The sequence below is a fragment of the Peromyscus maniculatus genome, chromosome 23, assembly GCF_049852395.1.
Source record: "Peromyscus maniculatus bairdii isolate BWxNUB_F1_BW_parent chromosome 23, HU_Pman_BW_mat_3.1, whole genome shotgun sequence".
Classification (NCBI taxonomy): Eukaryota; Metazoa; Chordata; class Mammalia; order Rodentia; family Cricetidae; genus Peromyscus; species Peromyscus maniculatus.
In genome coordinates, this window is record NC_134874.1 from 12,719,038 (window position 1) to 12,732,848 (window position 13,811).

Genomic DNA, 13,811 nt, shown 5'->3' on the forward strand with positions numbered 1-13,811 from the left:
GGCATGGCTGCTCCCGATGCCAAGAGACCAGAGGTAGCAGGGCCTATGCCACTCCAGCCCAGGTCTACGGCAGCACAGTGATGGCTGCTCCTCATCTGCCAACTGTTGAGTGCCAGCCCCACCCCCACGCAGTTCCTGATCTGATTTTAATGCTCAGTGAGCTGCAAACCTAAGCCAGCCTAGAGAGGGACGAGGCCAGAGAAGAGAGGCTGGTTTGCAAAGCTCAATCACAGTACGTTTTGCTCTGGCATACACAAATCACTGGCCCGTCTAGGAACGCTGTGCATCACAGTCCCAGACAGCGCCGTGGCGTGTAGATACCTGCGTGCCGCCACTGGTGGGGCTCATCTGAAGCTCCTCTGCTGCTGCATGAGGCCCACGTTCTCGTAGACCCGAGCGCTGTCCTCCCTCATTCTGCAGAGGAAGAAGGAAGACGCCTGAACTCCCGCCATGTCCCATCAGGCCCCGCTCTGTCTCCAAACGGACATCAGACGGACATGCGCAGTATCATTATGAAGTTGGAAAAGCAGCAGGGGCCTTGAGTTCTGTGCCTTCTGAGCGTGGGTGGGGGTAAGGCTGCTCGGAGGACAATAAAGGAGTCATGTGCACACAAGACAGGAACCGTGGTCATTTCCAGCAGAACAGGTAAAGGCAGGCTCCAGTCACCTTGAGAGCCTTAGGGGAAGAACTAAAGCATCGGAGGGCCAGCCTCCTTCTGTGAAGAAGGGTACCAGAGGAGTCTGTGTGGGTCAGCAGGACAGCTGAGCAGCCCCAGGGCCCAGGATCGGAGGTGTGCCTCCTATGAGGGGACCATGTGAAGGGCAAGGCAGAGTGGCCCTGTCGGGCTCAGGAGAGCTTCCTGGGAGAGGTGCGGGCTCCCCAGCAAGTGACTAGGCTGGTGGTCTAAAACCCCAGCATCCCCAGGCGGCCTGCTGGGAAGAGGGAGACAGGAGGAGGTGACTCAGAAGAGAACACCGTTGCCCAGGATTTCATTTCTGTGTTTAACAGGAAGAGTGTAAACACAGGCCTCTCTCTGCTCTCGGAGCTGTGCAGAGCCAACAGTCAAGTCAGCGGGGCTTTAAAAGCCCACAGCAGAAGCAAACAAGCCAGATTCCAGGGGAAAGAGAAGGTAAATGTTATGGCGGACAGTGAGTTGGCCGTATAGACCTCGCAGCTGCTAGCCACATAACCAGGCTAACCAAGGCTATCCTGATGTGTTTATTTTAAATCAGGAACTGGCAAAGCCCTTCTGGAAAGAACCAGTGTGTGTGTTATGCTTTGGGATTTTCCTTTCGCAGGCCACGGTGCATGAGGGGCAGAGGGGTGTGGTGTGAGGGATGTGGCTAAGCCCTGACGGACACTGAGCACTGCAGTGACAGGAGGAGCAGGGTCAGAGAGGTCAGAAAGGTCACAGCAGATGTCAGTCCTCGCTGAGCCAACAGCCTGAAACTGTCACTGAAGCTACAGGGACCTGGGTCTCCTAGAAGGCGAATATGGGTTCTGTCTGAGTCCTGCCTATCATGGGTCTTGAATGGCAGGCCACAGAGCACCAGTATGGAGGACTTCACCCCAGAATGGCCTCAAGAGATTTGTGCCTTCAAGAAAGTTGTAAGCATCAGCCCGTGGCTCCAGGTTCGAGACTGTGTCTCTCTAACAGACACAGAGGGAGCTCTGAGGAGAGGGGTGCAGCACACTGCTGGTGAGGTCCTCAGAACCCTGAGACCTCCCCTGCTGCTGAACTAGCGAGTCTTTGCCGTCTTCGGTACAGTGAAAAAACTGCAAAAGTCAGGAACGAGTTTCCTTTTTCCATCCCCAGCTCAGTGCTGCTTGGAGTCTGACTGACAGGGTCCTTCAGCACCCCACTTCTGAGTGTCTCTAGCTCATCTCACAGGCTAGAAATGTCGGTCACACAGCTTCCTGTCACAGTGTACTATTAAAGTACCTCCCAAATTCTGAAACTATCAAGATGACATCATGCTCGATGCCTCTGGAGGAAAAGCTTTCCCAAGATCTGAGCGCTTCCATTAGAGGGACTCTCCAAGTTGCAAGGTCAGAGGTCGCCGGGCTCTTCCAGCTCTGGCTGTAGTTACCAGGGCAAGCTGTCATGGGAGTTGACCAAGGTGCTTGAAGTGCAGCTGTGTGACAGCTGTTCCTTGAAAACACAGCTGTCCTCACCACTGCTGGACACTGCTCTCTGACGGCATTTGGTGTGTGGAAAGAGCTTCGAGCTTTCCCTTCCGGGTCACTGACCACCAAGGACAATGAGTCCTTCCTGTGGGTCCCTAAGCCGCCCGCCCAAACTTCTTTTCCAGCATGCCTAGTCATACCTGCCCGTCATTTCCTACTGGGATGGCTGCCCTTTGTTTTTTAATAAGAACTCCTTTAAAAAGCAAAGCTAGGCCTGGAGGCTCTTGCTTTCTGACCCTTGGTTTAAAAACTCTGACCGGGCCGGGTGGCAGCGGTGGCGGCGGCGCCGCATGCCTTTCATCCCAGCACCCAAGAGACAAAGGCAGGCGGATCTCTGTGAGTTCGAGGACAGCCTGGTCTACAGAGTGAGACAGCCAAGGCTACACACAGAGAAATCTTGTCTGGCAGGGGGAGGGGGGGACGACACAACACACGGGACCTGACTGGCAGGAAGATTGGCAGACCATAGTCATGTCCACACATGAATAGAGAATTTATTCTTACTTGTCAAGGTGTAACAACACATTTTAAGGGCCAGCACCTTGCACTGAAATAATGCCCCCTGCAAAAGGAAAATTAGATTTCCCTAGAGGACCCTGACCTGACAGGCTTAGGGCCACACAGAGTCTGGAAAGCCCAGTACCTGCCTACTGTTTAGGAACCTTTAGACATTGTCCACACAGTCCCTAGAGAGCCCTCAACCCCAGCCACCCCCATGGCACTATCAATGGGCAGCAAACATCTGCTGTTAGCTTTTACCAGAGCTACGTTGCCACATCACTACTTACTCTGCACAGGGCGGTGTTGGGGTGCAAGGTGGCAGGGGGCTCTGATCGCCACTTGTCTGGTCCACCAGGGAATACTTAATATTGGTATATTCATGTCCTTTCCTCTTGCTTTTCTGCAAGTTGAAAAAATATAGGTAAGAAGGTCTGTGAGTGTGTGTTCTAAAAGAATGCAAGAACAAAAAGCTATTTTATCAAAGGAAAAGAGAGAGACAGATGGACAGGCCAAAATCTTAAGAACACTGACATGCTGATCAGACTGTCAGGAACGTGTCTCTTTCTCGACCCAGCCCCCTCCGGAGGGATGCTCTGGGACCAGAGTCCCCCAGAGCTCCTGGAGCTGCAGGAAGACAGAAACTGCTCCCTGAGCCAGGCCAGAGGCCCTGCTCCTAAGCACAGAGTTCCTGCTACCCTTGCACGGAGCTCTAATCACTTCGTGTGTGTGTGTCCACCACATTCAGTAGACAGTAAGAAAGGGATTCACTCCGGAAGGATTCACTCTAAGTAGAAATGCATGCAGGGATGGAAGGCACAATAATGCACTTTATTCCTTTAGCACTGAGGGTATCGCCCAGATCCCTTGCACATGGATGGGTGTGTGCCCTGCCACTGAGACACTCCCCCAACCCTGCAGCCTACCTCCTAACACACATCAGAAAAGATCACAGCACCTTCACATTTATTTTGACTCAAATGATGTGGGGAGGCAAGGAAACCAACAAAGAAAATCAACAGGAATGTAAGCTCATCTCATGATGTCTTTGTATGTATGTGTGATGTGTGAGGGCTCACACATTCCACACACATGTAGAGAGCGGAAGACAAGCCCGTGGAGTCAGCGTCTCCTTCTGCCATGGCACTGAGGACTTAGGTTGTCAGGTCTGCACAGCAGGTGCTTTTACCCGCTGCACCACCCCACTGGCCGGTCACCTTTTCTCATCTTCACTGCAGACTGCCACTTCTCAAAGCGGAACCCGAGAGCACGAGAGCAGCGGCACCGCCCTGACCTTAGCACTGCTAGGAAGGCAGGGCGGCCATACTGAAGACTGGCATACACCTGGGAACCGCCATCAGCTGCTCAGAGAGGTTAAACTGGGAGGCTGGAGACAAAATTAGCAGTAAGTGCTTCCTACCTGGCTGTACAAGGCTCGGGGCTTGACTCCCTGGCATTGGAGGAAAGAAAAGATGCCAATGATTCTCAAGAGTGAAAGTGGCACTAACGAGCTAATCTTTAGGGGAAATGAAAAAGCATGTATTGGAGGAACATCTGCATCTGTGTCTCCCTGGGAAACCCTTGCACTAGAAGCCTAAGAACTGGACAGGGGTGGTTGGAATAGGATGCTCTTTATAAATGCCCAAGGGAACCAAAGAACAGGATGCGTCCATATAGTGAAACAGAACGCAGGAGAGGACGGTGTGCAAACAGATTCCTCTAGAATGCTCGGTGGAAAACACAAGCTGAGTAACAACAGGACACCGGGTCCCACTGGCCAACAACTGAACTAGTGAACAATGGTCTCTGCAGTTCCGAGATGTCTATGTTTGTGTTTCACTTATGTATGTACGTGTGTGTCTGTTTGTGTGCATGCCACATGTGTTCAAGTGCCCTTGGAAGCCAGAAGGGGCGCTGGATTCCCTGAGCTGGAGTTATAGGCTGTTGCTATAATTGCCAATGTGGGTGACAGGAAGTGAACTCAGGAACTCTGGAAGAGTGGCAAGGGCTCAGAGTGTCTGAACCTCCTCTCCAGATCATGTACGTGCACTTTAAACAAAGGAAGTCACTTTGGGAACAAAGACGTAGCCCAGTTGGTGAGCGCCTGCCTGCCTGCCCAGCATAGGTGCCCTGGCTTCCATCCCCAGCAGCACATTAACCACTCATGATCTCAGCACTAGGAAGGTGGAGCTCAGGGAGGATCAGAAGTTCAAGTTCATCCTCAACTTCACAGTGAGTGGGAAGCAAGTCTGGGCTAAACGGGACCTTGTCTCTACACAAACAAACAAGTAAATACAGCATAGAGCTTGGGGTTGCTCTGGGACTCCAGGGTGGAGACGTCAAAGAGAAACTCAGCTGCACTGTCTCTGCATCACCAGATGGAGACTGACAGGAGCCCAGCACACCCACGGCTACTCAGGAGCAGAGGTCTAGCACACAGACCATCGAGCACAGCACACCAGCCTGCAGATCACAGGGCCGTGCTCCACCACGGAGGCTGGGCCAAAGGAAGGAGGCGGCTGACACCTGACACAAGCTGCTCACACTGCAACACGCTCCTCAGGAAGGAGTGCTGGGCCCAGGAGCTCGGTGAGCCCTGGAGGAGGGGTCCTGTAGGGAGACACCACAGCCCAGGCCTACATCCTGCAGGGCCATTGCAGTGTCCCCAGCCCCCTCTGGGCTAAGGCAAAGGAGGTGAGAGGAGCATTATCAACTTCATACAGTCACCCTCTATATCTGTGGCTCCTACAGACTCAACGGTGAATCAAGAATATCCATAGACAATGATGTGCTGAGCATGCGCAGACTTTCCCCACATTCAAGGCCTGCCTGGGCTACATGAAGGCCATGGGAGGACTGAGCAGGTTCTCTGCAAAGCTAAGCCCTCACACAAGGAACGTGAGAATCGGCAGACCTCGTGTCTAAGTCTCCTTGGATGTTGATTGACGGCTGCACTGTGTCAGGAGTGGCAATGACCACTGAGCACCACACATGGATGTGCTCCCAGAGCAGAGGCAACAGGCATTCTGGGACAACAAATCCAGTCAAGGAGGTGGCTTCTCGGTGACCATTCTCCTTTTGTTCTGGGGGAATGAGCCAAAGGAGGGTGAGAACACACCCTGGGACAGAAAAAAAAGCCACAGTGGCTGTGCTGGGCGTGGCTATGTGCACACATGATCACAGCATTTGGGAGGAGGAGGAGGCAGGAGGAACAGGACTCTAACCTAGTCTCTGGGCTGGAGAGACGTTGCGACAGGTAAGAGCTCACACTGCTCCTGCAGAGGACCAGAGTTCAAGTCCCAACACCCTCCTCAGATAGATCATACCTGCCTATAACTCCAGCTCCAGGAGGTCTGACACCTCTGACCTTCACAGGCACCTGCATGTGTGTGTACACACCTATACACACAGAGAATTATAAATAAAATTTATTTTAAAAGAAAGAAAGAGCCCTTGTCTGAAATCTTCTCTCTGACACTGGAGACTGGAAGGGTAGAGGCAGTGGGGGGCTGCACCCCATCAAAGCTGGCCGAATGTAACGTCCCGACTGCATGCGTGCTGCCCAGCAGATCCGCAGAACTTTCTCACCGTGCATGACAGGAATGTCACTCCCACTGACAGCGGCCACCCACTTTCTCCTTACTCAGAACCTTCCTGGAGCCAAAACCAATTGTTTCTGCAGGAAGTGGCCAGCACTCTCTAGGGAGGGACAAGTGACACGGTAGGGCAGGACTGTCTGGATGGATGGTGACAGCAGCCCAAGAAGCTCGTCTTCCAGCCTTTTAGGAAGAACATCGGGAGAAGCCAGATGGGCCTGTCTTAGCGCTGTGGCTGCCCCATGGGGAGGAGGGGTTCTCTTTTACTTCCAGGTGAGGGGAGGCTCTGTGTTCCCAGTACCTAGGAAACCCCCAGACCAAGGCTACATGTCTGCAATTCATCTATGGTCAACTGATGCTCGGGGAGAAAGGCTGAAACCATCTGCAGTGAAGTGTCTTCCATGGGGAGACACTCTGACCAAGAGCAGGATGGGAGGGCAGGAGCCCCTGGCTGGGACACAGAACCGTGACTCCTTCCACACCCCATCGAGGAATCTCACTATTCTGACTCTCCCCATTCAGCCTCCCAGCCTGAACAAACCATCATCAGTTATGTCTCCAAGCACCCAAGCCTGGTGTCCACGTCCCACAGGAGGCAGGGTCCTCTCTTAAATCAAGGCCATTTTATGCCACTCTTCTGCTTCCGACTCCCAATGGCTTCCACAGAATAGTGCGCAGCCTTCCCAGGGAGGGCCCTGCTCCAGCCGGAATGGAAAGGTGCCCACAGCCTCATGCGTTTGAGCACCTGCCCCCGCCCCAGCTGGTGATGCTCTTTGGGGAGCTGATAGAACCTTTGGCATGGGACCAGCAAGTAGAAGTAGGTCCCCAGGTGCTCTGCTTCTGGTCTTGTCCCTGTTTCCCCACCCACCAAGATGTGACCAAGTCATGTCACAAGCTTCGAGTCATGGAAAGGAGGAAGGGAGGGAAGGAAGGAGGGAGGCAGATGGGCACACACACACACACACACACACACACACACACACAGAGAGCGTTCAGCTTAAGAAGGCAACCCATCTGCAGTAACACAGGTGAACCTGGAGGTCATCAAGCTGAGTGAGAGATGCCAGACACAGAAAGCCAAGCACTCCATGGAGTCTGACAGACTCCTAGAAACTGCGATTGGAGTGAGGGGGGCGGTGTGAGGGGTGGTCAGAGACTGGTGGTGGGAAGACACTGGTCACAGGTGCACATCCTCGACGTAACATGGAGGTGCTGGAGGCCTCATGCTCAGCACTAGACTGGACAAGACAGAGCAGACCTGAACTCTGAGGAGTGCAGATGCCAACGTCTCAGCACACACAGAAAGACGTGGGCTGCAGGGTGCTGGGTGCAAGGAGCCACCTGACCATGGCGGTCATTCCAGTGTTTCCACACACCAAAACCAAGGAGATCATTGAAGAAACAGCAAGTGTCATTTGTCAAATGCTATGCGAATGTTTTTAGGCAAGAATTACTGGGACTGGAGAGATGGCTCAGAGGTTAAGAACACTGGCTGCTCTTCCAGAGGACCCAGGTTCAATTCCCAGCAACCACATGTCAGCTCACAACTATCTGTGACTCCAGTTCCAGGAGACACAACCCCCTTATACAGACATACATGCAGGCAAAACACCAAGGCACATAAAAATAAATTCATTCATACATTCATTTAAAAAAGGGGGGGCAGGTGGTAAATCTCTGTGATTTGAGGCCAGCCTGGTCTACAAAGCGAGTTCCAAGACAGCCAGAGCTACAGAGAAACCTTGTCTCAACAAACAAAAAATATATACACATATATTTATGTATCAATGTATAACTAGTAGGGGAAAAAAATGTACAGTGAGAACTAGGCTGCTTCTAGCCTCAAACATCCCTCCCCCACCATGGTGGACATCAGTCCAAAGGTTAGGCCATGCTGATTAAGCACTGTGCTGCTGAGCCACGTCCTCAGTTGAGTGTGTCCAAATCTTTTATTCACCACGTGGGATGTATATGTATGAGTCTCAATGTGTGTCTGTCTCTGTGTGTGTGTGTGTGTGTGTGTACATGTTCGTGCGCACATGCACGTGACTCCTGTAATAACTCCCAAATGAAGAAACCTGTTACCTTCTAGGAGCAAAGCTAACCTGATCATCTTAAATCAACTCAGCAATGGGCACAACACAGAATGGCTGGAGTCTCAGGAGAGGGAACAACTGGCAGCTTCCCATCTGTGGAGGGCAGAGTGACAGCGTGACAGAGAAACCGCTCCCATGAAAGACAAGCCACACACATGGTGTGACCCTGACCTCAGCGGGGACAGCTTGTAAAGTCTGAATGTGGTGTGTGAGTTGTTTTACCTTTCTGGGGGGCGGGGGCGGTGTATGTGCAGGCATGCGTGTGCACATGCACGTGAGACCAGGTGCCTGAGGAGGTGAGAACTGGGGGGAAAGGGTTGGATCCCCTGGAGCCGAAGTTAACTACAGTCTGAAGCCTCCTGACAAGGGTGCTCTCTACAAGCAGTGCACATCCTTAATCTCTGAGCTACTTAATCTTCCAGGGCGTATTTTTGGCTTCTTGCTTGGTTTTGGTTTTATCAAGAGAAGGACTAATGTAGCCCAGGCTAGACTGGGATTTTCGGCCTCCCTGCCTTAGCCCCCAAGTGCTTGAGTTGCAGAAGTGTGTGGCTGCCCCTGGCATGCTTGTGTGTGGCACTGGGATGGACCCCAGAATCCTGGCGGGTGCTCCCATACTGGGCTAAGCCCCAGGCCTTACCTGAGGCTACACAGAGCGTTCTATCCGTGTCTGCTTCTCAGCTTGGTAACTGAACCATGACTAGGTAACAGAGTGTCCTTATTTTTTTGAAAATACATACTAACACATTAGAAGCAAAGAGGTATAAATTCATATAACTTCTAAACGGTCCCTTTTTAAATATTACATACATTTTAAAGTTTAAAGAGAGAATGATTGCTTGTGTTAACATCTTAACATTCAGATAAGTTGGGTAAAGGAAATACCACACACTGCTTTTGCAAATAAAGTACTTACTACTATAAATGGAAAATTTTAAAAACAACCTCTCAACCAAACCGCAGGGACAAGAGGCCTGTTATACTTAGACACTCATGACTGTCCCTACGCTCTGTCCCCAACACCCCCGTCTGTATTTCTTTCTTGCTGGCAAGTGTGTATATTCTGTCTCTGTCTCTCTCTTTCCCCTTCCTTTCCCACGGCTCTCCACCCAGCTGTCCCTTGCTTGTTTTCATTGAACCTTCTTTAGCAAATTCTTTTACTCCCAAAGGACCTTAACTCATCGTAAATTGGAAAATGACTACATTTCGAAATAATTCATTATCCTGAATTAGTTTTGTCCTGTTGCTTAATTCAAGGATCTGCTTGACCTGAGAGGGAGCCATGGCGGTGGGTGAGATTGCAAAGTTCTCCTGCAGAGAGAAGCGCAGTTCCCCCTCAGCAATGCTGGGCAGTGCAAGTACACATCCTGCTCCAAGGGATCTGAGGGTCCATGCACACCTGTACTAACATGCACAGACCAATACATGAACACAGGCTCACACATATTTAAAATTAAATTTAAAAAATAAGTGGGGGGGGGGGTTGGTTCTTTGTGTATTGGTTTCTTTTTCATTGTTGTTTTGTTATTTTTGCAACCACGTCTCATACAGCTCACGCTGACCAGGAACTCAATAATACATAGCCAAAGATAACCTTGAATTTCTGCTCCACCTGTTTCTACCTCTCAGTTCTAACACAAATCCAAATCCAAGTGAAACAGAGAACTCCTGGCAAGATGACAGGATGCTCCTGAGTTGTTCCTAACCAGACTTAGCAACCATGGTGCCACCTCTTTAAATTTATTCTCTGAGCATCTCTTTTTAAACTATTAATGGCCTCAATTAAATGTAATACTGGAAGACATGTATAAAAGAACTCCAGAGTAACCATCTACATTTAGAGGTCTGGGGGTGCAGATCGGTGGTGGAGTGCTAGCCTACTGTGCATGAAGCCCTGGGTTTGCTTACGGTGAATTCAGATTTAAAACACTGAAGTTCAGGATAGGTGGCTGTCAATCAATCACATGACCTCACATACGTATGCACACTTGATTTCTCAATGTGTGCACAGTGAACCACCTGGCACAGGTGTCTGGGTGAGCACCTAAGCTCAGGAAGGGACACTTCCCTCTGGCTCCCAAGGCTGAAGATGTGGTTCTGTTGCTCCAGGCCAGGTACAGCAGCGCACACCTTCACCCAGCACTCGGGAGACAGAGGAAGCAGCACCTCTGTGAGTTCAAGGCCAGCCTAGGCTACACAGTGAGTTTCAGGCCAGCCAGGACTACACAGTGAGACGGTCCTTAAAAAAAATAATACAAAGTCGGGTGGTGGTGGTGGCGGCGGCGGCGGCGGCGGCGGCGGCGGCGGCGGCGGCGGCGCATGCCTTTAATTCCAGCACTCGGGAGGCAGAGCCAGGTGGATTTCTGTGAGTTCAAGGCCAGCCTGGGCTACCAAGTGAGTTCCAGGAAAGGCACAAAGCTACACAGAGAAACCCTGTCTCAGGAAAAAAAAAAAAAAAAAAAAAAAAAATAATAATAATAATAATAATAATAATAATAATACAGCTACCCATTAAGAGACAGCCTGCCACATTGTGACCTGCACTGAGTCCCCTTCTCCTGGGCTTTCTGAATGGCAACAGCAGTAAAAAGGACAAATGTGGTTGGTGTTCAGATACCACCCATCTGCTGCAACACAATGGGGTTCGGGAGGGGAATAAGCAAAGCGCCCCAAAAGAACAGCTCTCCTCATCTCCCTCGGCTCAGCGCATCCTAATTAACTCTGCTTTGTGTCTGTTATGAATAGCCTCACATGGAAAGGCTCCAACTGCACACTCTTCATTATGCACAGCTTATTAAAATTGAAATTCACTGTTTCAATGCAGCCAAATTAGTGGCTCAAACTGCCATGCTCTATTAAGAACAAGGCATTCATTTTACAAGACGGAATCAGGATAGACGAGCCTAGATCAAAGCTGAAGCAGGCTGGAAACTGTAGGCCCTGAGTTCTAAGGCTGGCGTGTTCAAGTCACTTTCTTTCTGTATGGCAGAGCCTTGACTGTCAGCTCATGATGATGGCACCACACTTCCCTGAGCCAGGAGGCAAAGGATGACCATGGCTTCCAGAGAGACCACTGGGGTGGGAATGTTAACCTTTTCCAGATAAAGAGCCGGTGCTCTGGCTCTAAGAGTACAAGTCCAGGCGGCCTGGACTGGAGCTGGGCCCATGTGCCAGCCCCTCGTTCCATACCTGCTCCTCCTCAATCCTGCGCTGCAGCGTCTCGATGTAATGCTGGACAGCCATGTAGATGAACCTGTACTGTGCTTCTGTCTGGACCATCCCTGACCTCTGGGACCGAACCATCTGAATGGTTTTAGGAACATCGATGTCGCAGTCCACACCTGCAAAGCAAAGATCCTGACGCTGCAGGAGTGCTGAGGCCAGGCTGAGGCCAGGCTGAGCTGCTGGGCACCCACTCTCCACAGCAGGAAGGGGCACAGAGCTGGTCTTTCCCACACCACGAGTCATGGGGGATGCCCAGGACTCCTGAGCCAATGCTCAGGACAATGCCAGGAGCTGCTAGGACAAAGTGCCACCCCACCCCAGAGGCAGGGAATGAGTGGCTGGGGGCCTCATGACGCGGATAACAGAAGGCACGATGATGGGGCCAGAACTTAGGACACAGCTGACAGAAACAGCCGAACAGGAGAACTCGCTGGGAGTGAATCTCATCATATTTAAATGACCATCTCCTTCTCCTGTGAATTCTCTCTCCCAGGCTATTTTCCCTGGCACTCTCCTTTCACAAACTAGAACAGGAACTGTGGCTTCTTGTCCTCCAGATGACCTACCTTTCTCTCTAATGATGTCAATAAGGATATCAATCACGATGAATGTTCCTGTCCGGCCGATTCCAGCACTGTGGGGAGAAGAATAAATAGCAGGGATGCTGGAGTCACTGTGGGGGTTTCACACTAAGAACCAAGCTATTAAAGTCTGCAGGCTCTGCTCTGTGGGTCTAGAAGATGCTGGTCACAGCTACACACCAACCCCTCCCCGCCCCATCCCTAAGGTGTCAGATCCCTCTCTTCCTGATATGGGTCTGTAGGGTATCCTTGCTTCCTCAGCTGTGGAATGGGGGGATGACAATATCTCTTGGGGGCTTGCCATGAGGTTCACACTGCTGAGCCACACATGACATCTTTACATCTTTTCTCTACTCCCAACTTTTACTTGAAAACAGTTGGACATATTATGGCTCTTCTGAGCAGAGAAACTTGCCCACAGACTCGTGGCTTCCTGTCTTAAAAGGCCACAGCAGACATTCAAAGGAAGAAATGTGTGTTCCTTTCTTTCTTAAATAGCCATCTAGCTGCAAAACCTACATTAATGGTGGTTTAAAAACAAAACAACAACAAAAAAGAACTGAACAGGCCAGCACTTGGGAGGCAGAGGCAGGGGAGTCACTGCAAGTCCAAGGCCAACCTGACCTACATAGTGAGATCCTATCACAAAATAACAATCACAAAAACAAACCACTGAATAATGAAAGCTTCACTCATTTCTAGATTGGTTCAACGTGTGAATGAGAGTTTAGGAAACCTAATCAGGAAGCCCACACCCTCTGCATGGTGACCCTGGAGCAGCCTCCACTGAGTCCCACAGGGGAAGTGACTGGGTGCTGGGCAAGCAGAGTGCTGGGAAGGGTGGGTCACATCTCCAAAGAGAACAGAGCCCCACAGCCGAGTTTAAAGAAAGCGAGCTGGGTTGTCACCTGCAGTGAACCACGACAGGGCCTGCATCCACGATGCTCTCCTGCTTGTGGTGCACCTCCTCCAGGAAGTCCAGCACACCTCCAGGGTCGCTGGGCACGCCATGGTCCGGCCAGGTCCGAAAGTGGTACTGCCAGACGGTTCTCTCTGTATTTCCCTGGAGTAGAGCCAAGAAAAGCCAGAACAGAATTAAATAAATCAAGGGTTGAGGAATCATGGCCTCTAAACTTTCCTAGCACCTTCTAGAATGGAAAGCCCAGAATCTCTGGCTCCAAGGAGCACTCGAGAGCTAATGGGCCAGCCTGGAGGCAGCGTCTGCCTATCAGGTGATCTAAGACATCCAGCATGGCAATTTGTTCTCTGGCTAACCGTAGCCAAAACGCAGCTCTGAGTCACCAGAACAGACCATGTTCCCCTCCTTCCTCAGTCAGGTGGCACTCAACTCCAGAATCGGCTGAGGTCCCTGAGGATGGCAGCCTGGCAAACTCTGGCTCCTCTCAAGCATTTGCTCCACTGTCCTCTCGTATCATATCGTCGCCCTTGGTGGCTCACACAGGCACTCACGCCCATGACAGCACTGTCCCAGCTGGAGATGGGCTCTGTGAATGTGATGGTGAGACCTGGGCTCAAATCCCAGGCGGCCCCTTACTGGAGAGTCACCCCTTACTGGAGAGTCACCGTTGCATAACTCAAACCCCCAAATCCACTCGCAAAGAAATCTCTCC

The 13,811-nt window shown here is 51.2% G+C and overlaps 1 protein-coding gene across 4 annotated transcripts in view; it reads right to left on the bottom strand.

Annotated features, from left to right (window-relative positions):
• Positions 1 to 13,811, bottom strand: part of Ptpn11 (protein tyrosine phosphatase non-receptor type 11) — a 68,670-nt gene that overhangs the window by 4,047 nt on the left and 50,812 nt on the right. For 2 of the 4 annotated variants that reach the window (XM_006970778.4, XM_076560434.1), the window contains exons 11-15: positions 13,089 to 13,243; positions 12,166 to 12,233; positions 11,564 to 11,715; positions 2,976 to 3,088; positions 322 to 414 (exon numbers count right to left, since the gene is read on the bottom strand). In XM_006970778.4, the coding sequence (XP_006970840.1) occupies positions 345 to 414; positions 2,976 to 3,088; positions 11,564 to 11,715; positions 12,166 to 12,233; positions 13,089 to 13,243 (558 nt within the window). In that variant the 3' untranslated portion in view covers positions 322 to 344. Of the gene's footprint in view, positions 1 to 321; positions 415 to 2,975; positions 3,089 to 11,563; positions 11,716 to 12,165; positions 12,234 to 13,088; positions 13,255 to 13,811 lie in introns of all 4 variants that reach the window. The other 2 variants (XM_076560435.1, XM_076560433.1) reach the window with 1 other exon arrangement.